The following is a 27,640-nucleotide window of genomic DNA, read 5'->3' as shown; positions in this document are numbered from 1 at the left end:
TAAGTTATATGGGTTTTTTTTTCATTATATAAGGACAAATGTTTCATTATAGCATAATAATAATATATTTCTAACATATAGTTTAAGACTGGCCTGTAGATGGAGACGAGGCTCTTGTAAAACCATTGGCAGATTAGGTTAAAGAGAATGTCTCTTTCTTTGCACAGGTAGAATAGTGTTGCTCATGAGCACACTTACCCATTTTTCCCAGGTCTTGGAGCCCTACCAGGGCTAACTAAGTGTACTGATGTGTCCTGCAGTGGTGGCCTATCTCTCTAGAGAGTATTACAGTCAGTGACCATGCTGTTGTACCTAGTAGTTCTTGGAAGAGAGAGTGTACAAACGGGTAAAGTGAGAGGATTTTTTTAAATTGAGAGTTTTAAGTCTGAGTAGCTGAAAGAGTAAAAATTTAAAAATACATTTTAATAGCCATTTGTAATATTTCAGACATTCTAGGTATAAGAATTTTGTATTTTTTATGTAGTCTTAATTTTTAACTTTCAGAAAAGCTTTTTCATTTTTTATTTTCTTTTTCAGAAGCTAATCAAGTCTGGTAACATTGGCTATATCACTCAAAACTTTTAATCATTTTCCCAAAGATAATTTTTATTTTTTTATTCTGTTTTATGATTTTATTTAGAACAGTTAAGCTATTGGTTTGTGACGAGATGGATTTTTTTGGCGGGGGTGGGGGGGAAGCAAAGTTAAATAGACCAAACTTAGCTGTTAGATTAAACTAGATATTACAGTTTTGAATGCTGGGTTCACTATTATGGCAATCATGAAGAATTCCTGATACTATCTATGAGCAGCATTCATAACCTCTGGTATTTGTCTGAGTAAACGTCAGAGCACTCAAGGAGATAGTGATATTTAACAGACTACCCTGTACCAGAAAAGGAGGGGTAAAGGAAAAAAGAGCACAATATTTATGACTCTAGGAACTATAAGTTGTAATTTAATGAGATCAAAGCTTGTGCTGTTTATTCGCTGTGCTAACAGCTTTGAATAAAATGGTTAGAAAACAGACAATGTACTAAAAGTTCAGGATATTTAAAAGCTATAAGGGCTATAAAATCAAAAGCATATTTTCAGTGGAAAATCATTTCGTGGAGGTCTCTGATTTTAATTTATTATGTTCTTAAGATTAAGTAATATAAGAAAAAGAAAGACATAAGAAATGATTAGCTTTTACTTTTGTCAGCCATATACTGGATTTTCACTCTTACCCTCCCCTTTCCCACTTTCTTGTTTCAGAACAATTATTGTAGTAGGAATTGATGCATTTTAGAGTATCTCCTATAAAACTTAGCTAATTACAACAGCTCTATGTTTTCAGTTGAAAAGCACAGAAAGCCATAGGAGTTTGTTGCACTTTATAACCTTGACAGAAGAAATAATTTGTAGAAAAAGGATTTTCCTTTATTAATTCAGATAATTGTAAGCCACTTCATGTGAATATAAGTTTTAGTGACATACACTTCAGTTTAATTATACTTTTATCAGTAGAACGTTGTGTCTTAGGAGTAAAACTAGACTAGATCATTAGTGTGAAACTAGCATTAAAAGGCATCCAATAATTTACTTTCTAAGTTATTAGAATGTTTGTTTACTTCTTTAAATTTTTTTTTTCAACGTTTATTTATTTTTGGGACAGAGAGAGACAGAGCATGAACGGGGGAGGGGCAGAGAGAGAGGGAGACACAGAATCGGAAACAGGCTCCAGGCTCTGAGCCATCAGCCCAGAGCCTGATGCGGGGCTCGAACTCACGGACCGCGAGATCGTGACCTGGCTGAAGTCGGACGCCCAACCGACTGCGCCACCCAGGCGCCCCTGTTTGTTTACTTCTTATAAGTGTATCTTGCTTTAGGATAATACAATATAAAAAATTAAAAGCTAAAAAATTGTTGCAAATTTTAAAAATTATCATTTTAGTGCACCAAAAAAAGCAGCTTGAAAGCAAGTTTTTGAAAACACCATTTTGTAAAGATGTACCTTATTTTAAATCCAGTATTATTGGTGGCTTTTTTAAAAAGAATCAATTGAGCACAAAAGATTTGTTTTTATTTTGTATTTATTTAATTTTATTTAATTTTTATTTCAGAGAGAGAGGGAGGGGGCAAGCAGGGAGAGGGGCAGAGGGAGGGAGAGGGAATCTCAGGCAGGCTCCACACTTGGCAGGGAGCCTGACCTGGGGTTTGATCCCATGACCCTGGGATCATAACACGAGTGGAAATTAAGAGTTGGGTGCTTAACCGACTGAGCCACTTAGATGCCCCAAAAGATTTGCTTTTCACATTCAGATGATATTTGACTAAATACTGAGTAACAATATAAAAATTAGCCAAATATCCTGTAAATCTGAATTGAGATTAAAACTTTATGGTCCTCTAACAGGTATTTTCCTTTGAATTAATCTCCTAGTTTTTTTAAATGTTTATTTATTTTTGATAGAGAGTGAGCAAGCGAGCACAAGTGGGGGAGGGGCAGAGAGAGAGAAAGGAAGACACAGAATCCGAAGCAGGCTCCAGGCTGTGAGGTGTCATGTCAGTGCAGAGCCCGATGCGGGGCTTGAACTCACAAACTGTGAGATTATGACCTGAGCCGAAGTCAGATGCTTAATGCAGGCATCCCATAAATTTTTAAGAAATTAAATTAATTGCTGAAATTACTAGATTTTTTTTTTAATGCCCTTCAGTAACCATAGTCAGTTTAGCTCCCAACCCTTGTTTTTAAATGTTTATCCAGGGTGGAAATAATAAGAGCAATACATTGTTTTGTTCAATAAGTTTGTTAAGTCAAAGACCCTCTAGTTCTAGAGTAATGTTTTATTATACCATCTTATTTCTGTAATTGTTGTTTTCTAGCATATTCTTGGATCTGTACTTACAGTGAAGAATTAACCTATTTTAAGGTCACAAATTTAGGGCTGTTGATTACAGCAGTCAAGGTTATTTTCTAGCCAAAAAAATACACTGGGGCAGAGGGAGAGAGAACGAGAATCTTAAGCAGGCTACAGGCTCCAGGAGCCTGATGCAGGGCTCAATCCCATCTGATCCCATTTGATTTCATTAAATCTTATTTTAGGTAAAGATAAGTCACATTTTTTTCATAATCATGTTCATCACTTTTTTCTTATTAGAGTTATTATAATGTTTAGTTCCTTTTATTTATTTAAAAAAATTTTTTTTAACATTTATTCATTTTTGAGAGAGCACAGTGGGGGAGGGGCAGAGAGAGAGAGAGAGAGGGAGACACAGAATCCAAAGCAGGCTCCAGGCTCTGAGCTGTCAGCACAGAGCCTGATGCAGGGCTTGAAATCATGGACCACGAGATAATGACCTGAGCTGAAGTCAGATAGTTAACTGACTGAGCCACCCAGGTGCCCCTGTTTAGTTCCCTTTAGATTCCTGAATGTATTAAGCTGCTATGGGATAAGTATAAAACATGGCACCTTTCCTTGAGGAGCTCATGGTCTACAGGAAAATTCTTACTGTTTTTAGCTGTGAAAGAAGGAATCTTAATTCTTTAAATAAATAAAAGGATATTTAATTATACCATTATTAAGAATTCAGACTATTTTAAAAGTAGAGAAAATAATCCTAGAATCCTTTAGATTCACCTTAGTAGTAATAATAGGTAACAGTGTCTAGCACATAGTAGATACTCAACGTACACATTGCATGGAGTATTACACACCAGGCACTTTGTTAGTTTTTAAAAAATTATATTCCCAGTTTACAGATGAGGAACTTGATACAGAAGGAAGTTAAATAAGTTACCTAAAGCCAGGATTGGAACCTGTTTGGCTACAGAATGTACAATTAGAACCATTTTACTGATAGTAATGGCAGTATAAGCAATTTATTTACATAAGTTTCTTTGCTTTCTTATTCCCCGTTAGAAATCATATATTTGTTAAAAGAGGAAATTGTTAACTATTAATACTCCTGAAATACCAGCTCCTTATATGCCTTGACTATAAAGATCTATAGACCTGTATGTCCTTACCTTGAAACTTTATCATTAAATACTGCTTCCTTTGGGCTCTTTCATTTGGCCCTCCTCTTTCTCCAGTCAGAGCATTGTTTTCTATCATCTGTACTATTACACTCTCAAAGTTGTTCTCTTTACCTCTAGTCCTTCAGTCCTCACTACCTCACCTAGTCCATTTGTCTCCTCCTGCCAACACATAATTCCGTGCATAATATTTCTCATTTATTCTATTTATCTTTATTCATCATATTATCTTTTTCTTTAAAACTATACCTTTCGGGGCGCCTGGGTGGCTCAGTCGGTTAAGCGGCTGACTTCAGCTTAGGTCATGATCTCGTGGTCCGTGAGTTCTAGCCCCAGGTTGGGCTCTGTGCTGACAGCTCAGAGCCTGGAGCCTGCTTCAGATTCTGTGTCTCCCTCTCTCTGACCCTCCCCTGTTCATGCTCTGTCTCTCCCTGTCTCAAAAATAAATAAACATTAAAAAAAAATTAAAAAAGAAAAAACTATACCTTTCAACTATAGTCATTTCAAAGAGGTACTTGACCCAGATGTATATGGACGGGTGTTGCTTTTCTCTTTCCCCTTTTTATTTTCTTGTTTTTAAATATGAGCATAATGATTTCTGCCTTTCTTATTTTATATATGTGAAATAAATATAAAACAATAAATGCATGGTAAAGCACTTCAGAAAGTCCAACACACCATAGAAATTTATGGGATTATTGTTACTTGGTAAGGATTAAGGCAGTTTTGACGGATTCAGCTTTTTTGTACTACAAACTATAGGTGGTTTATTTGGATAGCCTTTCAAGACCACTGAAACACAGCATCATTTGCCTTTAAATTCCTTTATCAGATAATAAAGTCTGAAATTCCTTCTGACTCATCAACTGTTCTTTCTCCCTTCACACTTGAACTATTTTCTATTTCTGTAACATCTGGTTCTCTCCAGACTATCTTCTTCAGATCATCTCTAAATTTCATGGAATCATATGGATCATCTAATCTGGTTTTTGTCTTTATTTGAGCTGCAGAACCCTCAGTGCGAGATGTGGAAGCTCAATATTAAGATAAATAAGGTAGAGCTGTTGTGATTGAAGGAAGCGTTGGAGGAACACTGGACATATACCAGGGGCTCTTTCTCCTCTATTAGTAGCCATGAAGGGTCTCCATGGAACCTCTAGGACTTCTCAGAGCACAATTTAAAAACCATTAACTGGATCCAATCTCTCCTTTTTTTGGAAAGGGAACCAAAACCTCAAGGGAGTAGGTGAATTACTTAAGTTCAATAAGCTTGTAAAAAATACTCTCCATTTATCCTCTATTATACTATGTAATGTTTGTAGTAAGTAATAGTCTAAACAACCTGTATATTTTACAATGTAGCTGAAATTTTTCTTGTAGTGGACATTGTGACAATTCCCCCAATATCCAGTCCACCTTATATGATCAGTCTGTCTCTAAGGCACTTAATATACTCCCCATTTTTCACGCCAGTGTTTGGTTCACGAATGAGCTTGTGATCTAGTTCTGGCCAGCAGGAAGTGGTTCAAAGAAAAATTTTCTTACTCTTCAGGAGTTCCAGGAAGACACAGTTGCTATGCAGTACCTATATTGGCCTCTTCCTATAGTCTCAACAGTGGAAAGTGGAGAAATAAAAATATCCTAGTCTTTGATAATACCTAGTCTTTAATAAATATCCTAGTCGTTGAGTCCCTGAATCAACCAACACAAGAACCTGCCCAACTTTTAATTTTTTAATTTTTTTAAATAAGTTTTTAATTTTAATTCCAGTATAGTTAACACACAGTGTAATATTTCAGGAATATAATATAGTGATTCAGCAGTTATATACATTACTTAGTGCTCATCATACGTGCATTCTTTAATCCCCCATCACCTATCCCCATCCTCATCCCCCCATCCAAATCTCCTCTGGTAACCATCAGTTCTCTACAGTTAAGAGTCTGTTTCTTAGTTTCTCTCTCTCTCTCTCTCTCTCTCTCTCTCTCTCTCTCCCTCCCTCCCCCTCCCTCTCCCTCCCCGCCTCTCTTTTCCACAGTGGCTGCACCAGTTTGTTTTCCCACCAACAATGTGTTACTGTTCTCTTTTCTCCACATCCTCGCCAACACTTGTTTCTTGAGTTTTTGATTTTAGCCATTCTGACAGGCCTGAGGTGATAGCTCATTGTAGTTTTGATTTGCATTTCCCTGATGATGAGAGATATTGAATATCTTTTTATGTGTCTGTTTGCCATCTAAATTTCTCTTCAGGGAAATGTCTGTTCATGTCTTCTGCCTATTTTTTAATTGGATTATTTGGTTTTTGGGTGTTGAGTTTTATAAGTTCTTTATATATTTTGGATACTCACCCTTTATCAATTATGTCACTTGCAAATATTTTCTCCCATTCTGTAGGTTAGCTTTTAATTTTGTTGATTGTTTCCTTTGCTGTGCAGAAGCTTTTTATTTTGATGTAGTTCCAATAGTTTATTTTTGCTTTTATTTCCCTTGCCTCAGGGGATATATCTAGAAAAATGTTGCTAAAACTGATGTCAGAGACATTACTGCCTGTGGTCTCTTCTAAGATTTTTATGGTTTCAGGTCTCACATTTAGGTCTTTAATCCATTTTGATTTTATTTTTGTATATGGTGTAAGAAAGTGGTCCAATTGCATTCTTTTGCATGTATCTGTCCAGTTTTCTCAGCACCATTTTTTGAAGAGACTTTTTCTCATTGGATGTTCTTTCCTGCTTTGTCAAATATTACTTGACCATATATTTTTTATTTTTTTAATATTTATTTTTGAGAGAGAACAAGTGGGGGAGGGGCAGAGAGAGAGAGAGGGGGACAGAGAATCCAAAGCAGGCTCTAGGTTCTGAGCCTTCAGTGCAGAGTCCAACATGGGGTTTGGACCCATGAACTGTGAGATCATGACCTGAGCCGAAGTCAGACGCTTAACTGACTGAGCCACCCAAGAGCCCCTTAACCATATAATTATTTCTGGGTTTTCTGTTCTGTTCCATTGATCTATGTGTCTATTTTTTAAAGTTGTTATTTATTGAGAGAGAGACAGACAGACAGGAGTGGGGGAGTAGCAGAGAGAGGGGGAGAGAATCCCAAGCAGGCTCTGCACTGTCAGTGCAGAGCCCAACATGGGGCTTCATCCCACCACCCTGGGATCATGACCTGAGCTGAAATCGAGACTCAGGTGCTTAACCAACTGAGCCACTCAGGTGCCCCTGTGTTTGGTATAATTGTAGATGGGATTGTTCTTTTTTTTTTTTTTTAACATTTATTTTTTTGAGAGAGAGGCAGAGTGTGAGCAGGGGTGCAGCAGAGGGAGACACAGAATCTGAAGCAGGCTCCAGGCTCTGAGCTATCAGCACAGGGCCCAATGTGGGGCTTGAACCCATAAACTGCAAGATCATGACCTGAAGTTGGATGCTCAACCAGCTGAGCCACCCAGATGCACCTAGATGGGATTATTTTCTTTATTTCATGTTCTGCTGCTTCATTATTAGTGTATAGGAATGCAGCAGATTTCTGTGTCTGTTTTTGTTTTGTATCCTGTGACCTTACTGAATTCATTTATCAGTTCTAGTAGTTTTTTGGTAGAGTCTTTAGGATTTTCTATGTATAGCATCATGTCATCTGCAAATGGTGAGAGTTTTATTTCTTCCTTACAAATTTGGATCCCTTTTATTTCTTTTTGTTGTATAATTGCTGGGACTAGGACTTTCAGTACTATGTTGAATAAAAGTGAAGAACCTGCTCAACTTTGGACTCCCTGTTATGTGGAAGAATAAATGTCCTTAGTATTTGATGGTTTAAATATGGTTTTCTGATACCTGTAACCAAAGCATCCTAATTGCTACTGCTGACACTTTGTGTTTTAATTACAGAATATTGTGTTTTGCAAAATATTGGATGTCTAAAATGTAAAATGGGTTCATTTTATATCATCTGTGTGATAAACTCACTTTTTAAGTGTCTTTTTTAAAAGAATTATTTATTTATTTTTATTTTAGAGAGAGTGCAAGCTGGGGAGAAGGGCAGAGGGAGAGAGAGAACTTTAAGCAGGCTCCATGCTCAGCTCAGAGCCCAATGTGGGGTTTAGTCTCATGACCCTGGGATTATGACCTGAGCTGAAATCAAGAGTTGGACAGTCAACCAATTGAGCCACCCAGGTGCCCTTTAAAGTTCTTTACAAATGCCTTTGGCTCCCTGATCATCATTTTTCTTCCATTCCTCCAAAGTTCTATCTTAAGGTCTCTGTTATTCTTTTCTCGTATTATCTCTTTCAGTTAGCTCATATTCTGTGATTCAGTGATTCACTTCATGCAGATGACTTTACGTTTCCAGCCTCACATTTCCCTTAATATCAGTTCTATATTTTCAGCTACCTGAAGGGTCATCTCTTTCTATGACTTATTGTAAATTCAGGGTCAGCAGAGCACATATTGGATTGATTCTTCATTCTCAACATCCCTCCTCTCTCCCCTGGCCATCCCCCAAATTCATACAACTCTCCTTTCAAAGGAAATCTTCTTGCTGACAGTGAAGATGAACCATTGCTAGGACATTGGAACTTCATTTGGGGGAATTTATCATGGGTAGCCTTTTATAATTTGAAAAAAAAAACATGAATGAAAGACATATATATATCTAGATCTAGATCTAGATATAAAGATATAAATATAAATAATAACAACCTCTGGCTCAGGCTTAGTGATTTGTGCTTTTTTCGCTTGCTTGATAGTCTCAGATCGTTAACCTCTTGTTTCTTGTCTTAAATACATTTTCATCTATTTCATCAGTGAAGTAGACTTCCCATTTCTTTTCCATTTTCATGCTTTCTCTTCCACATTTTATGGTTTTTATTTTCATTTCTCCTAGCTTCACCTAGATATTCTGGAATAATTTCTTTCCTTCATTCCCTTTGTCTACTCAATTATATCTTAAAATATCTCATATATTCCATTCTCCATTTCTCAGTAATATAGACATTTATCATCTCATGCCTGGATTAATAAAACAGCCCCTTAGCCAAAGTTCTTTTATCTGGTTTTTATTCACTTTTGTTGCCAAACTAACTTTATTAGGTTACTAGTGTAATGCATTGCTTCTATGTGCTGGACATGCTAGATATTTAGTATATATAGAAGGAACGATAGATTGAATAACTTCTCTTTTGCCTAATGAATCAAGTCCCAAATTTTTTCTACTTTATTGAGACAAATTGACATATAACATTATGTAAGTATAGGTGTACAACATATGATTTAGTCCCATACTTCTTTAATTGACCTTCCAGAACTTCCAAAGTCTGGCCACATTCTACATCTTCAGCATTGTTTCCTACTATTTATTAAGCATCTTCTGTTCTATTTAATGCAAAATCTTTGTTGCAATTATTATAATTCTTCACTATGCCTTTCTTTTTTTGCCTTTGCTCCCCTCCATTTCTCCTGTCCACACTCAAAATGCCTTCTGTCAGTTTACTTGTATTAAACAGGATTGAGTCAGGAAACAGATGGCACATTGGAATAGGTAAAAGAGAAAAGTTTGATGAAGAAGCTGTTTACAAAGTTATGGGCAGGGTTCAGGGGAACCAACAGGGATAATGAATCACCACAGCGATAGAAGCAGTGGGGGAATGATTATACCACATAAACCCCAGGGGAAAGGGAAGGAAGCAGCTACTGGGAACCTGGAGAGAGCTATAGGCACAGCTGTAGAAGAAAGCTGAATTCAGAAGCTGTGACCTTTGGCAAAGGTACAGAGCTATTGTCATTTCGTGGCCATATAGGGAGAAAACTGGGGAAATACCTCTATCTGTCTGTCTTCCCAGGATACTGATTTACTGGTGCCTTCCAGAGATTGAACCCAGCCAGAAGCAAGAAAAACTGCTACATCCACAGATATCAGCACACAGGGGACAGAGCAGTATGGAGAAAGGGTGGAGAGTGAGTCAGGAGAGACAAATGGAGAAAATCCAGTATATTACTCATTCTTCAAGGCCTGCCTTCTTTGTTCAGACTTCTTTCATTATTCAGTATATGCTGATTGTTCTCTTTGTACCAGCCATTAATTTGCCTGCTTTTCTAAGCATGAAGTCCTGTCTCTTGACCCATGTTTTTAAAAAAAATTTTTTTATTTAGTTATAAACATTTATTTATTTTTGAGACAGACACAGAGCATGAACGGGGGAAGGTCAGAGAGAGGGAGACACAGAATCCGAAACAGGCTCCAGGCTCTGAGCTGTCAGCACAGAGCCCGACGCAGGGCTCGAACTCACGGACCACGAGATCATGACCTGAGCCAAAGTTGGCCGCCCAACCGACTGAGCCACCCAGGCGCCCCTCTTGACCCATGTTTTACTTTAGCAGTCATTTTAGGCAGTGCACATATCTAAAAGGGACATGTGAACTAAGACCAGTTAATCCTTTCTTCTGGATTTTGAACTAGGTGTTGAGTTATGATTGGGTGAAGTTTTCTCTGGGCAGCTGAAGCTATAACATGAAGAACTCTGGAAGTTTTGGCAGCACTATTTTCTGCTGTTCCTTTTTCAGCTTCCTTGATATTACACTCTTGATTTTCCACCTACCTCAGTTGACTGTACTTCCTTCTAATATTAGCTTCTTCTCTAATCCATGAGTGTTGGAGTTCTTTAGGACTTAGTCATTTGCCATCTTCTGTCTTCTAACTAATAACTCTCAGTGATTGCACCTGTTTCCATGGCTTTTTATTCTATTATATACTATATTATACTACATATATGTATATACTGTACTCTGATATGTGAGAAATGTGTTTATTTTGAAAAAAATACTAATCAGTACAATGAAGAAAATAAAAATTTCCTGTAGTCTTACGACCCTAATGAACTTTTTTTTCCCTTCAGAAGAGTTGTTATTATTTATTCAGTTCTTACAGTCTTTTGTTTTTTAATTTTTTTAACAAATTCTTTTTTTTTTAATTTAAATCAAAGTTACTTAACATATAGTGTAGTAATGATTTCAGGCATAGAATTTAGTGGTTCATCACTTACATACAACACTGACTGCTCATCCCAACAAGTGTCCTCCTTAATGCCCATCGCCTATTTAGCCCATCACCCCATCCAATACCCCTCCAGCAACCCTTAGTTTGTTCTCTGTATTTAAGAGTCTCTTATGGTTTGTCTCCCTCTCTGTTTTTATCTTATTTTTGCTTCCCTTCCCCTATGTTCATTTGTTTTGTTTCTTAAATTCCACATATGAGTGAAATCATATATTTGTCTTTCTCTTACTTTGCTTAGTATAATACACTCTAGTTGCATCCATGTTGTTGCAAATGGCAAGATTTCATTTTTTTTGATAACCTAGTAACATTCCATTGTGTGTGTGTGTGTGTGTGTATGTATCATATCTTCTTTATCCATTCATCAGTCAATGGACATTTGGGATTTTCCATACTTTGGCTATTGTCAATAGTGCTGCTGTAAACATTGGGGTGCACGTACCCCAATCAGCGTTTTTGTGTCCTTTGGATAAATACCTAGTAGTGCAATTGGTGGGTCATAGGGCAGTCCTATTTTTATTTTTTTGAGTAACCTCCATACGGTTTTCCAGAGTGGCTGCACCAGTTTGCATTCCCACCAGCAGTGCAAAAGGTTCCTCTTTCTCTGCATCCTAGCCAACATCTGTTGTTGCCTGAGTTTAGCCATTCTGATAGGTGTGAGGTGATATCTCATTATGGTTTTGATTTGTATTTCCCTGATGATGAGTGATGGTGAGCATTTTTTCATTACATACCATCTTTTAAAAGTTGAAGTGTATTAGGATTCTTAACTGTAAGTTGATTTTGTCAGCAAAAGAATTTAAAACTTTTTTAAATGGTTATTTTTGAGAGAGAGAGGAGAGAGAGAGAGCATGCGCATGCAAGTGAGTGGAGAAGGGGCAGAGAGGGAGACACAGAATCCAAAGCAGGCTCCAGGCTCTGAGTTGTCAGCACAGAGCCTGATGTGGGGCTCAAACCCACGAAGTGCAAGCTCATGACCTGAGCCAAAGTCAGCTGCTCAAGCGACTGAGCCACCCAGTTGCCCCAGCAAAGGAATTTAGATGTTGGTCATCTCAGACTTAGAAAATGGTCAGAAAGGGAACCTATGCAGTATTGAAGAGCATGCCATAAAATCAACTTCCAGTCCTGAGTATTGTATGTTGTCACTATTGACTGTAAGGATGCTGCTACGCTACTGTGGTGTCATTGTTGCCCATGGAAACTTGATGTTACTAGTATTACCCCTGCAGACTGTCAACAGATGGATTTGCAACAGTTCTTGTTCTTTGTGGTATTAGTTTCTGATCCAATATCCAGGACAGGTGTATCTGATTAGCAGAGTCTGTCCTCATGCTCATAAAGCTAGTATCTGCCATGTCTGGCTTCTCTAGTGGGCAGTGGACTCTTGTAGAATTCCTCCAGAATTCAAAGGGAGTTCAGATACTGTGTAGTTAAGAATGTGAAAATCACATTCTTGAGTGTTTAATATAGTGAGTATACACAGAACAGCAGTATAATAAATTATACACCAATTCAGAAGTTGGTATTTCAGAATTATAATGTGTTTGGATGATATCTGTTAAGCTCAATGTATATGTAACTTCACAAATGAAGACTTCTTTTATATCCCCTGCGATTCTAATAATCTGCAGTGATGCTAGAGTTATTTTTTTGAGTTACAAATCTTATGTCTTTCTCCTACTCAGAATCCTTCAATTTTTTATTTTTTTGAGAGGGAGGAGGGGCAAAGGGAGAGGGAGAGAGAGAATCTTAAGCAGGCTCCATGCCCAGCATGGAGCCCAACATGGGGCTAGATCTCATGACCCTGAGATCATAACCTGAGCCCAAATCAAGAGTCAGACACTTAACTGACTGAGCCACCCAGGTGCCCCCAAATCCTTCAATTATTACCTCATTGACTAGAGGATAAAATTAAAACTTTTTATCTTGGCCCACAAATCCCTTTCAAAATTTGAATCTTGTCAAATTTCTAGCCACAATCACAAATACTCTACCCCTCCCCCTCCCCCTTACCCATAACATATAAGCTCCAACTATATCCTATTCTGGTTCCCTGAAAAATACCATGCTCTTTTATGTTTCTACATGTTTGTACGTGTAGAATCTTTTTGTCTGGAATGTGTACTCCTTTTTTGCCTTCTTTGCAAATTTATCTTTGAAGACTCCATTCAGAAACCGCTTTTCCTAATAGTGCCTTCCTGATTCCCTCAACCAAACTCCTTCTTTCTTTATGTTTCTGTGCATTCCTGTACTTTAGCAGTCATCACATTATATTGTGATTATTTCTTACAGAAACTTTTATTAGATGCTAACAAACTTGGAAACTGATAATCTTTTATTTCCTTTTTTTTTTTATCTCAGAAGATTTTTGTTAAATAAGTAATAAATGAAAACACCCTACTTCCGGTTGGTTAGTTCATTTGGTTTGTGTGCTCTTTTTAAAAGGAAAAAATCCTGCATTCTATCCTTGTATCATTGTGTCTATGGTCATAGCCACAAATAGCATTCCCACCTTGGCTAATTATCTTGCAACAGAACTAGGGGAAATAGACCTTGATTGACCAGTAATATTGTCTTAAATGATAGGTTTAAAATGGTCTTTAAAACTGTCAGAAAGGGGCGCCTGGGTGGCGCAGTCGGTTAAGCGTCCGACTTCAGCCAGGTCACGGTCTCGCGGTCCGTGAGTTCGAGCCCCGCGTCGGGCTCTGGGCTGATGGCTCAGAGCCTGGAGCCTGTTTCCGATTCTGTGTCTCCCTCTCTCTCTGCCCCTCCCCCGTTCATGCTCTGTCTCTCTCTGTCTCAAAAATAAATAAACGTTAAAACTGTCAGAAAAGTACCTTGCTGTGATGAAATGTTTATACTGAATTTTCTGTTTATATTTCTTATGTTAAGGAACTTAAAAAAGTTACCTCAGACTTGATAAAGTCCAAGGTCACATGTCAACAAGAGATAGGAGAAGAAAACATCCATTTAACAATTAAAGAACAAAAATTTCAAGAACTTCAAGAAAGATTCAACATGGTATTTAATTAAATGCATTCATGTTTATATAATTGTTTTTGTAAAATTTATGAGAATTTCAGGATTATAATATAAAAGCATTCCTTTGTAAAGTTAATATATCTAGTAAAAAAAAAAAGGTATTATGAATTATTTTTCACTCTAGGTAATTTTTGCCATTATCAGCAAGAATTTAAAACAATAAAATTTGTCTATAACCATTTTATTTCCACTTTAATGTAGTGTCAGGTAATCTTATGGTACAATGGTGTCTCCAGAAAAGTTTTTGGAGATAAGAAATTTTGTAGTTTTTTTAACATTAATATTTATAAATTTGTACACTAGCCTGTATTGGGTGTCTAATACAGTCTTTATTTCACTAGAACCACTACTTCCCCAGCAAACAAAGGTTGGTACTCTGGGGTGGTAAGGGGTCATGACACTCCTAAACTTGTTGAGCACTGAATTAAATGTAGAATTTTCTGAATTTTATGTCATAACTTTAAAATTACTCAATTTTTTAAAGGAATTGGAATTAAATAAGAAGATTAATGAAGAGATTACACATATTCAAGAAGAAAAACAGGCAAGCAATCATAAGATATTTTGGAAGCCAGTAAATATTTTTAAAACTGATATAACGTGAGAAATAAACAAGTTCAGTAACAAATGGAATCATGTGTAGGTCAGTTGCTAGCACATAGTAAGCACTCAGGGTCATTTGAATGGATACATGTGAACCTTTATAATCAGGTCTCACATATGCTCCCATTAAAAAACAAATCAGAGAAATGGGAAGATGTTTGTCATAGGGGACAAACTTCCAATTCTAGTATGAGCAAGTTCTTGGGGTTTAATGTACAACATGATGATTTTAGTTAACAGTACTGTATTACATACTTGAAAGTTGTTAAGAGAGTAGATCTTAAATGTTCTCACCACACACACACAAATAGGAATTATGTGAAGTGGTAGAGATGTTAATTAATCTTATGGTAATTATTTAGCACTATATACGTGTATCAAATCATCATGTTATACAACTTAAGTTTACACAATGTTATGTGTCAATTATATCTTAATAAAGTTGGGAAAATATTACAATATTTAATAAAAAGGATAAAAATAAATCAGTTTTTTCCTTGATAGTTTAGACCATTGGTACCCTAGCAGGTAATTACTGAAATGTGTGTATGCTTAGAGCATACATTTACAGGATGTTATACTCTCATTTAAATCTATTTGATATTTATAATTTTTCTATTTAAAAAAAAATGTCCATGAAAGAAAAGTTATGTATTTTTTTTTCTGCTTTTCTTCCATTTCATTATGAATGCATATCATGACATTTTAGCCCGTTAGCAGTATGACATTTTAGTAGTGATATGTTTACCTTTTCTAAGACAAGCCAACAATAATTTTAGTTTTGAATTCTTCACATTTTTCAGTAGTGTCTCATAATCCATGGTCCATTTCAAAAAACCTTGTTAATTATTTGAAGAACTCTTGGAAATAGTACTTTGTAAGAAATTATACAAGTTATTTTAGATATTAAGTTAGTAAAATACGCTATTAGTTTATTTCAGTATCTTGTTATGGTATTTAAATTAAACTATAAAGATAATAAGTTAAGAAATTAGAAAAAGTACTTTAAGAATTAATTTAGAAACATACCTACAAAATTTTTTCAACTAATATATTTATACTCTTTTAAAGGATATCATCACTTCTTTCCAACATATGCAGCAGTTACTTCAGCATCAAACTGAAGTTAATACTGAACTGGAAGCAGAGTTGAAGGTGTTGAAAGAAAATAATGAGGTTGTATATAGATATATAGATATAGTGTATTTATATCTAATGAGCTTTACCTGTTTAGTTGCATTTATCTGCCAAACTTTATCTGGGATCATTTTGAATTTTAGGGGTAAGATACGGCCTTCTTCACCAACTTGGTATCAATGCCTAAAGTAATGAATATATGTGTGTATATATATATTTTTTTAATTTAAATTTAAGTCACTAGTTAAGTGTTCAGTTTTATCAAGTATCTGACTTAATTTTGTAACAGATTGGATGAGATTTTTTTTCTTTGTCTTAGAATTGTGGCAAAGACCAACGCTGAAAATAGAAGGTGATAAGTGTCACCATATTCTAAGAGAACAGTCAGTGAACTCCCAGAAATTGAGGCAGACCCCTCTTCATGGGTTTAGGTAGAACTGGCCCTGTTATCACAGCAATCACACCATCATCTTATTTCCATATTTTTAAAAAAAATGGAGAGAGGAAGAAATTATGGTCACTGATGTTTTGGGAGTAACAGTTCCATAAGAGAGGCTTTTCTATTACATCCCTAGTTGGGAGGGGTCATACATTTCCCCTAATAAGCTAAGTGAAGGAGTCTATGTGAAAATCATGTAAAGATTGGGGTACAAAAAGGGGAAAGTGCCTTCTTGTTTTGTGGATGGATGCTTGAGATGCTGTAAAAACTTGAAGGTTCACTCTGGTGTTGGCAGTAGAATAAAATGTGATAAGTTCATGTGGAAGAACTGGCATATGTTTTTTGAAGTTTGGAATTATACCAAGAGCATATAGACTAGTGCACAGTTATGTTCCAGAAATTTCAAGGAGGAAAGTTTTTGAAGTGATCTTTACCAATGGGGCTTGAAGTGTATTATGCTTGTTCCAATACTGTATGGCCCAGTAAGGGTGCAGAAGAGAGAGGGTGGTTTCTTGGTTCCACATGAAGGAACATGGAGGTTAGTGGAAGGGCAGAAATTGCTCTGTGTCCCCCTGGCCAAGTGATTGGATGTCTAAGTCAAGAGAAGGAGGTGGGGACATGTTCCACTGGGGTGGCCAGTGGAAGATATTTGTGTTCCTCTGAAGGAAATCTTGGAAATGAAGGTAAAGCTGAACATCTTTCAAGAAAACTACAATCACAGGGTACCTGGGTGGCTCAGTCAGTTGGGCATCTGACTCGATTTGGGCTCAGGTCATGATCTCACGGTTTGTGGGTTCCAGCCCTGTGCAGAACCTACTTGGGATTCTCTCTCTCTCTCTCTCTCTCTCTCTCTCTCTGTCCCTCCTCTCTCACTCTCTTTCTCTCTCTCTCTCTCTCTCTTTCTCAAAAATAAGCTTAAAAAAAAAAAAAGAGAGAAAACTACAATCACTTCCCATGGAAAGACCACCATCAGCAGAGGCCAAGGCCAACTTCCTGGGTATATAATCAGTGCAGTTGCATAGGGATCCATACTCAGAAGGGCTTTTTGCTTCAGGTTTAATGTTCTGTGTTCACTGTCTTGAAATTTTCATCTTTAAATTTATGTTTTGTAAATTAAGTCTGATGGGAAAATGGAGCCTGCACTGGAGTCTTGGAGCCTCAGCTCAGGCTTTGCTGTGTCTCCTACTGCCTCTCAGGATGAGTTTTTGGCTGCTGGTTCTGCCATACTTTGGTATGCTAGGCCCTACCTGGCCTCATCCTCTCTGCTTCTGCTCCACCACTGTTGTGGTCACGTTCCTGGGGAGAGGTTTGTGTTCTACTGTTGCTCTTTATGTTTGGTGGAGGGCTAAATATAGCAGGGAGGGTCTGGGTCCATTGCATATGTCTGCAGCATCATCTGTCTCAGGTTGGCAATACCGTGGCACATTAGGTAGGTGACTTGGCAGGGGGTGAGTCCTCAATCCAGGTACTGAGATGTATCCCTGCCTGGCATTTGCAATCTGTTGGGGGTTACCCATCTGCCATGAGTTGGGGCAGAGGTCCCATGGGACAGGAAGATTGACTTCCTCACCCCCAGCCAGGACATACATGGGTCCAGCAGCTTGCAGGAGGTAGAACCCAGTAGTTGGTGGATCTACTAGTGTTGAGTTGTACGGTGAGGCCCTCAGGCATCTGTGAGGATCTGAATTTGCCCTGTGAGTATCCCTTTGCCCAGGGGCCCATGACATTAAATAGAAAGTAAAAAGCACGATGACATGATAAGCTCATAGGGAGAGAGAGAAAGGGGGAGTGACCATGAAGGAAGGAAAAAGTTTTGTATTTTCGTATCTTCAATAGCACCTTTTCCGTGCTTTTTAAATTTTGCACTGGGCCCCACAAAGTATGTTGAATTCATCATCATTGACTGGAGCCAGACTTAACCTGAACAATGCCAGAGTTGTCTCCTCATCATTGATGTTCTATGACTAATTATGTAAAGAGAGTTTTGGCTTTTTTATTTTTCTTGCCTGCCCCTAATATTATAAAACTTAGACCTGGAGGGACGCCTGGGTGGCTCAGTCGGTAAGCATCCAACTCTTAATTTTGGCTCAGGTCATGATCTCACAGTCATGAGATTGAGCCCCCTTGCAGGGCTCTGAGCTGACAGCACGGAGCCTGGTTGGGATTCTCTCTCTCTTTTTCTCTGCACCTCTCCCTCCTCAAAATAAATTAACTTAAAACAAAAACAAAAACAATTTAGACCTGGAAGAGAGAGAGGGAAGAGGTATGCCAGAGTCAAACTCCTCCTTCCTCTTAACCTCTTCACCTCTTCCAGTAAGACTAGTGAAAAATCTCTGAAAGTCCAGCTATAAGCAAGTATCCCCCACCTCCTTTACTTAGATAGCTGGGACTTTCTCTAATATTTTAAACCTTATCGCAAGAAACATGGGATAGAATTTACCCAAATTCTTTATGAGTAGCAGTTACCAGGACTGTTTTCTAGTCCATTTAGAGGAGTTGAAACAGATTTTTAGGATGAACAAAATATTAGTAATCAGCCAATCCAATCATTTCATTTCATGATGAACTAGAGGTCCAGAAAGTGTAAGCAATACAGTTCAAGGCTTCTTAATTAGTGGCAATCCTCAATTTAAATTTTTGTCCTCGTTCTACTCCAGCACTATCTCTACATTACATTGTTAATGTATTCTTCCTAGATCAATGAGAGCTGCCACTTTTGTTAGATCAGTTATTTGAAAACTACACTTTTAAATTGCTGTTCATGAGTTCTAAATGCAATGTTTTTGTGTTGCTTAATTTTGTTGGGTGTGAAGTGTATATGTATGTATGTATGTGTGTGTGTGTGTGTGTGTGTGTGTATAAGAAACATGTGAATATATACTAATATATATTTATATATATATACACTGAATTAATCATGACCTTAACTATAGTTCCAAGATCTTTTAACTATAAGTGCTAATATCTTAGATAATCCAGGTGCCTCTCTCTGTAACTAGTACCATTATTATTTGAGCCTTGATAGTATGTAGAGAAACTAGATGTCATACAGAAATTTCATGCAAAGTATTGGCAAGAACAGGATAGAATTGTCAGCTTTTTATTTTTATAAGTAACAATATTAAAAATAAACACCATCTACCATCACTTTCATTTTATAAAAAAGAATATTTTTACACCACATATTAAGGATATGATCTCAGAATAAAGATAATCTTTTACAGGAGAAGACATTTGATGATTTATAAAGACTTTTTTTTTTTTTTTTTTTTTTTTGCCATGAACTAGTGACATTTTGTCATGGATCAGTACTTGTTTGCAGACTGGTGTTGGAGAACCACTGATATATAGTATAACAAAATATTAATGTTGAACTATTGCTGCAGATTATGCTGCATAGATATCTCAAGTGTTTTCTCAAGGAGCATTCTAATTCCACCTGTATTAAAAGGGATCATTACTCTTCATAATGGCCTACTGCTTTTCAGTGCTCTGCAATCATGCTGTCATCTGTCTCATTTTTTAATAGTAGTTTGGAGCATAGAGACCTGAATTCCCATGATAGACAATATTTCCTACTATAATTTAATCATAGTTTAGTCTAGATATGAGTCTAGTTATACTGCTATAGGCCTAGCGTTAACAAGAATAGCTTACTTAGTTTGCTCCTATAGTCGTAGTATTAACCAGAATAAGTTACTTAGTTTTTGGTATAGTAAAATATTAACAGATGGTTTATTTTGACTTTCCACAATATCGAGTTTTTCAAAATGTTTTTCAGATTTGTTAATCCAGGTGCAAATAATAACAAATAATTTTCTGAAAGAGTAAATTCCATGAGAACAGTAACATTTTCATGCATTTAGCATAAGAACTAAAAGAGTATCTGGCACAGAGTAGGAGCTCATTAAATTTTATTAAATTAATGAATGATTAACAATGAATAAATTCAGAATCTTTGTAAGTTCAGATATTGCCAGATCCAGGCTTCTGGTTAAACATGTTGAATTGAACCCACACATTCACTTCTATTTCCTTCTAAAACTGAAATAAAATGACAGTAAATCCACAAGGACAAGTATATAAGGAAACAATAAAAATTAAGGTTTGAAAGTTGGAACCAGGGGCGCGTGGGTGGCTCAGTCGGTTAAGCGGCCGACTTCGGCTCAGATCATGATCTCGCGGTCCATTAGTTCGAGCCCCGCGTCAGGCTCCGTGCTGACAGCTCAGAGCCTGGAGCCTGTTTCAGATTCTGTGTCTCCCTCTCTCTGACCCTCCCCCGTTCATGCTCTGTCTCTCTCTGTCTCAAAAATAAACGTTAAAAAAATTTTTTTAAAAGAAAGTTGGAACCAGATGGAAAATTTGTAATTTACCTAGCAAATGAAAGAAAGTAGAAACCCAAGGCAAAGGTGCAAAAATGCTAAGGAATTGCAAGCATCGTGTGCCTCTAGAAACTGGTGTGCACCCGAAGCCAAAGGCTTCTATATAAGAAGCTAGAAGCTATCATACCTCCAAATTCTCTTTCCTACCTTGCCGAAAAAGGCACTGCCTGTCTCCTGCTTGACAGAAGATTGGAGATTTACAGTGGAGAGTTTGAGGAACAACAGGTTGGGAAATCCAGTGGTTTGCTGGTGACCGCTTATAGTAGGGATTGCTGGTTGTCAGAGCTGTTGTCATTTGTGAGCTGCTTGTTAAACTAATGGTAGTTTTGAATCTGCCCATGGTGGGAATATTTAAAAGTGCCAAATGCTGTACCAATATGCTACTGAGACTGTTATATTGAGAACAGAGTGGGAAGTCTAAATACTGATATCTGAGCCCTCCCTGCTCTGTTTCCCCATTCAGAGGACAGCTAGCCTTATCACTTCCAGGCAGGAGAATGGAAGATTCCTTTCTTGGGAAACTAACTTGCTCAAGAGAAAAGACTGTAGCTACTGCAGTTAAGCTCTCCCAGTGAACTAGCTCGGCCAGATCAACCTACAGTGAAGCCCATCATTTGACAAAACTTTCAACCAGCTTTTTAGTACTTCATTCTTAATACGAACATGCAGTTAAGGATCACTAGGCATAGTGAAGAAAGTCTCCACCATGCAAATCAGGCAAAACAAACAGGGGGATGGAAAAAAAAGAAAACAAAACAAAAGAAAAAAACTTGGAGAAACTAAGAAAATATATTCAGTAAAGAGAAATATATTTATTAATCCACAAAACAAGAATTAGGAGTCTATAAAGAAACACTGATAGAATAAAAGAGAACCCTTAAAATAAATATTTTAGGAGACATAAAAAGTATAGTGCAAAGTTTGGAGGATAATATTGGGATAATCTTCTAGAAAGTAGAACCAAAAGACAAGAAGATGGAAAACAGGAGGGAAAGAATATTAGGGGTTCAGTCCATGAGATTTAGTGAGTTTGAGGGAGAACAGAGAAAATGAAGAAGGGATGACCAAAGAAGTAATTACTAGAATGTAACCTAGAACTGAAGAATTTGAGTTTGTTTTGCTCAACACCAATACCTATCATTATGAAATTGAATACACACTTAGAAGATTCTAAAACTCTTTGTGGAAAAAAGAAGTAGGTCATATACAAAGGATTAAGACTAGGAATGGCAACATAATGACTTTAGACTTCTCACTGAAAGATAGAAGATAATAGAACCATGTCTTCAGTGGTTGGAGAGAAATTTCTAAAGCAGAATTGTACTGTATTCAGCCAAACAAATCACTATGTATTGGTAGAATAAAGATATTTTCAGACATTTAAGTCCTCAACAAAAGAAGCATCCTGTATCTCCCTTATCAAGAAGTAATGGAAAGTTTCTTTACCAAGACAAGAGGATAAACCAGGAAAGAGGAAACAATAGGATCTAGGAAACTGGAGACCCATCCCAGAAGAGAGAAGGAAATCTTCAGTGATCACCTGATCAGTGTAGTGGACTGAAAGAGCAATAGGTCCAAATTGTAATGGAAGAATGGAAAGTCTCCAAAGAGTGGAAACTGAGAAAATATCTGATACAGGTAGTTTCTTTTAGATGAGGGTATGGGTCGGGACAAGAAATGATTGACATATGTAATACACTGTTTTAAGAACATAATGCTCTTGGTAATTTATTATTATTAGGATAGATACTGTAGTATCTCCTCTCAAATCTCTTCTAAACTTTGATTTGTATATCTTCTAAAATATCACTTTCTTCAAGTGCCCAGTGATCCTTAACTACATGTTCATATTAAGAATGAAGTATTAAAAAGCTGGTTGAAAGTTATCAATATAGATACTGTATTTGTCAGAATGTTAAAATAGTAAGCATCTATTAAATATATGCATTGTAAATATTCAGAAACTGTTCTATTATTATGTTCCATGTAAATTAAGAGGAACACATGACTTCTATAAAAATATTTACATTATCGGGGCTCCTGGGTGGCTCAGTCGGTTAAATGTCTGACTTTGGCTCAGGTCATGATCTCACCGTTTGTGACTTAGAACCCTGTATCGGGCTTTCCGCTGTCAGCACAGAGCCCATTTCAGATCCTCTGTACCCTCCTCTCTGCCCCTCCCCTGCATATAGGCACACACTCTCTCTCTGTCTCAAAAATAAAAAATAAACCTTTAAAAATATATATATTTACATTATCCTGAGGTAGAGGCAGTCAAAATAGGTATTCATTGAAAGTTATTAAAGTGAAGTTATGCTCTTTATGTGCTAAAGGAGAATTTTGATGTTTAAACTGTAAAATGCTTTTTATTAGCTATTTCCATAATTTTGCATAATAATGTCATTGTGTATTGATACTCTAGATGCAACTGAGAACAGGTGGATACAATTTAAATAGAATACTGTGAAGCCTTTAAAATGAGATAGATCTGTACTTTATGGCATGGAAAGTAAGCAAGAAATATTCATTTTTTAAGAAAAAACAGATTGCAGAAGAACACAATATGTATGGTATGGTCTCATCTGTATTTGAAAAGACATATTTTATGTACTAGTATGCTTAGAGACAACTTCTGGAAGGCAACGCAAAAAACTGCTAGAGTGGTTACCTCTGGGGAGGAGAATTGGAAAGCTGATAGAGGAATACTTTACCTTTTCTTTCTATATCCTTTGTGTGGCTTGAAATGTTTACTTTGAACATACATAGCTTTCCTAATGATAAATAAACTTAAAAATTCCAGATGTATTAGACATGTAGGTAGAGTTCTTAACTATTTTTTTTTAACAGAAGTTTACTTGGATTATCAGCAGACATTGAAGAAACCTAATAATATTGGTGACAATAATTTAATACGTTTCAAATCCTTGTCTTAGAAAACAGTATTTTTTAGTCTTAAAGGTTTTTTTGGAGGGGGTGTAGTGATTATATTAATGTTAATTTATGAAGTAATGAGTTCATATGGTAAATATTGAAGCTGTACTAAAAATGTGTTAATTTGAAATTAAAAATTAAAATTGTATTTAAGGGTTTTTTAGCTAGTTAATTTCTAAAATAAATAGATATGGAAAAAATGTTCTGTGGTAGTTAAAATTTTGTAGTAGAGTTGGGCTGGATTATGCTACATTTCATATTTTTCAGTGCTGTACTTTATATTACTTTTTCAGTACATTAAAACTTATGCAGTGAAACTGAATAATGGCAATGTTTTTATACCCTTTTATAGCCATTTCTTTTTCATAACCTCCCCCTATTTCCTGTTAACTAAACTATAAGCACCTTTCTGTTAATTTATGAAAATTATTGTTGAGATAGCACATTATCACTGATCTGTATGGCACTTTCAGCATGTTAGAAGCAAAGGTCCAAGCAACATAAAACACATCAAAATTCATTAATGTGGTATTGATTATTTTTTGGATAATTAATTTTATTGCAGACCCTTGAAAGAGATAATGAGCTGCAAAGGGAGAAGGTAAAAGAAAATGAAGAAAAGTTCCTTAATCTTCAAAATGAGCATGAGAAAGCACTGGGAACTTGGAAAAAGCATGTAGGTTTATTAAATAGTAAAATATTAAAATATTTTAAATAGTTGTAGACATTTAAAATAACTATTAAATGCTAAGAAAATATTGCAAAAATCATATAGGAATAAAATCAGACACATGTTCTTCTTGCACTTGTATTTCCAGGAAGTGAATGCTGTTGAAAAGCTAAATTTAATAAAATTTCCTGTAATGCTTTCATGCCTGAAAAACCACACATATACATGTGTGTACATTTATATTTATATAAATATTGATATATATAATTTGAATGACTTCCCATATGTGACAGAGAAAAATTAATTACCTTTTCATAAAATAATTGCATAGTATTTTAGTAAATTATTAAAATAATTATATAGGTACTATTATTAGTAGCAGTTTTGTTGAGATGTATTAAAACCATGTTTAGAACGTGTACAGTATTTGAGTTCTATAGTATTAACATTTTATCATAAAGAATTGATATGTTATAGGTGCGCCTGGGTGGCTCGGTTGGTTAAGTGTCCGACTTCAGCCCGGGTCATGATCTCGCGGTCCGTGAGTTCGAGCCCCGCGTCGGGCTCTGGGCTGATGGCTCAGAGCCTGGAGCCTGCTTCCGATTCTGTGTCTCCCTCTCTCTCTGCCCCTCCCTCATTCATGCTCTGTCTCTCTCTCTGTCTCAAAAATAAATAAACGTTAAAAAAATTTTTTTTAAAAGAATTAATATGTTATAAACATAGATATTTCCTTAAACCACATCCATTTATTTTACACTAAATTTTCATTTTAGTAAAGTAGATAATAAAAGTATGAAATGGTATAAATTAAAATTGTAAAATATAAAGGTTCACTTTAAATATTGGTGGGCCCCAAAACCGATGATTCTATTTTAATATGTATTTTCATTTCCATTCAATTCTTTCAAAAGAATTCACACAATAGAAAGTCATGATGAGTTTATGGAAACTATAGTTTGGGAAAGAAAGATTATGTTTTGGACTATTATACTAATTACACTATACTTTTCTAATACTATAATAATGTAATATATTTTATACTAATATATGTATCTGAGTACCAGGTTGATAAACATTTTATAGATTTTGATATAAATTGTTATATAAGTAACTCTTGATTTTTCAATTCATTTGCAGCTAACATGTTCTCTTAATTTGTATTTTGGAGAGATCAAGTCTTCACTGATGAATTTTAATAAGGTTTATCCAAATCTCAAAAAGTATTTGTAGTTAGTTGTATCAGAATACTAAAAAATGCTTACTCTCTGTACAAGTAAAGTTTACTGTTAAGCAAGAAGCATAGTAACATTCATTTTAGCTTAAGCGAATTCACATTTCATCTTAACACTTCCTTATTATTCCTGATGTTTAGAAACCTTGGAAATGGTACTGTTGGGATAAGGAAAACTGTAAAGTGAAAAGAGAATATACTTAACTATGTCAACCATACCCCTCCCCCCGCAAAAAGATTAGTTGCCCTAAGAAAGTAAGACATTCCTTTTCCCTGAAACTATAACCATGCCCTTCTCATAGGGAAAAATCAATTGAATTCCAAAAAATAAGCAGTTTCAATAAGGTGAGGCCTCCATCTGTAAATTTGTATAAAATTGGTTTTGTCTTAAGATACTTTAGTTTCTACAATCATTTCACTTCCATATGCTTTAGTACTAAACAAAACATAGTTAAATAAGAAAAAGCTGCTATGGTTCTATATAAGAGTTTTCTTGAGTGGGAGGTCAGATCTACTCTTTAATTGTATTTCTATCTCTTTGTAAGTTTTTCACCATTCTTGTGTGAAGGATAGTGCAGGTGTTGCTAGAGGATTGTATCAAGATGGGTTTTTTAAAAACTTAAAAAGATACTGGCAAAAATAAGATGGAATCATATAAACTGGTATTTTCACCCCTCTCCAAAACAACAACAGTAAAAGAAATACCGTACAAATAAAACTTTGTGACTATTATTAGATAGTACAGTTAAAATTCATTGAAATTTATAAAGAACATGTTGTATGCATCTGTTTGCATTTGACTAGTTATATAGTTAATGGATATACATAGACAAAAGATAATAAATGGTTGTTCAGAAAATACTTAGTGGAAGGGGTTGGTTATAAAAGGAATTCAATTCACAACATTTGTTGAGCATCTACTGTGTTAGGTACCATTCCAGGTACTGGATTTTCAGAAATGCCCAAAATAAATTTAGATTAATAAAGAGCTCACACTCTAAAAGGGACAGATGACATGAAATTAACCACAGTAACATGGAGTAGTTTAAGTAGTATTAACAAATTACTGTGAAAGTACAAAATAAGTCATATCACTTAGCTAGGTTGGAGAAAGTTTTAGAGAAAAGATGACACTAGAGTTTGGCCTGGAAAGATAAATAGGGTTTCACCACACAATATGTGTCCATTTCCTACACTTCTCTTTCCATCCTGCTGGCATTCCACTTAGTAAAGAATGGGAAAAATCATGGAGGTGTGAAACTGCATCTTCAAGGGTGATGAGTAATCTGATTTGAATAAAGCATAGGATATGTGAAATGTGACATTGGAAAATAGGTTGAGATCATCTTTCAAAAGGCTCCTTACTAAGGAAGTTGAATTTTATAAGTAAAGGGAAGCCATTGAGAATATTAAAGCAGAGAAGCGACACAGATCTTTTAGGAAAATAACTCTTGCAACAGAATGGAAGATGGCTTTATGGAAAGAGACCAGTAAGAGGAACACTGTAAATAATCTAACCTTGAGCCTATGATGGTGTCAGTGAGGACAACAGTAGTGAGAACAGAGAAGAGGAGTAGATGCGAAAAGCATTTAAAAGTGGAATTGGCAGAGTTAAGTGACATTTTACATACAAGTATTAGAAGGGGAAAGGAGTCAAACATGACTCTGTGATTAGTAAACTAGTAGAATGATAATGTCATTAAGTGACATAAGGAAGGTGGAAGGAGAAGAAGATTTGTAGATGAAAATGAATTTAATTTGGAAGCTGCTGAATTTATACTGCCTGCAGGACATCTAGCCTGAAATGCATACCATGCATTTAGAAAACTTGAATCTAAGGAGAGGGGTTGGGAGATGAGATACAGACTTAAGATTTATTAGCATGAAGATGAAATTTGAAGGTATGGTTCTAATCATCTATGGAAGGAGTGGAGGACTTGTGACGAATCCTATGGAAGAAAGAGTAGGGTGGGTGTGTGTTGGGGCAGGGCAGGAGGGGGAGCCTGGTAAGAACAGTGAGCAACGTTGGAGGAGAGAGGAAGAATAGTATCATGAAAACAAAAGAGGCTGTTCCAAGAACAAGTAGGCAATGTAGTCCTGCTACAGAGCTGTTAAATGGTATGAAACTTGGGAAAAATCCTTTT

General features: G+C 36.1%; 1 protein-coding gene across 1 annotated transcript in view; it reads left to right on the top strand.

Moving 5' to 3' along the window:
* CCDC73 (coiled-coil domain containing 73) overlaps nt 1-27,640 on the top strand; it is a 126,922-nt gene that overhangs the window by 79,139 nt on the left and 20,143 nt on the right. Inside the window, exons 9-12 of the mRNA XM_045484886.1 lie at nt 13,954-14,082; nt 14,588-14,647; nt 15,778-15,882; nt 24,161-24,271. Of these exons, the coding sequence (XP_045340842.1) occupies nt 13,954-14,082; nt 14,588-14,647; nt 15,778-15,882; nt 24,161-24,271 (405 nt within the window). The remainder of the gene's footprint in view (nt 1-13,953; nt 14,083-14,587; nt 14,648-15,777; nt 15,883-24,160; nt 24,272-27,640) is intronic.

Source organism: Leopardus geoffroyi, chromosome D1 (genome assembly GCF_018350155.1).
Source record: "Leopardus geoffroyi isolate Oge1 chromosome D1, O.geoffroyi_Oge1_pat1.0, whole genome shotgun sequence".
In the NCBI taxonomy this organism is placed as follows: Eukaryota; Metazoa; Chordata; class Mammalia; order Carnivora; family Felidae; genus Leopardus; species Leopardus geoffroyi.
Note: the sequence above shows the minus strand (reverse complement) of the source record. Positions and strands in the feature narration are given on the sequence as shown.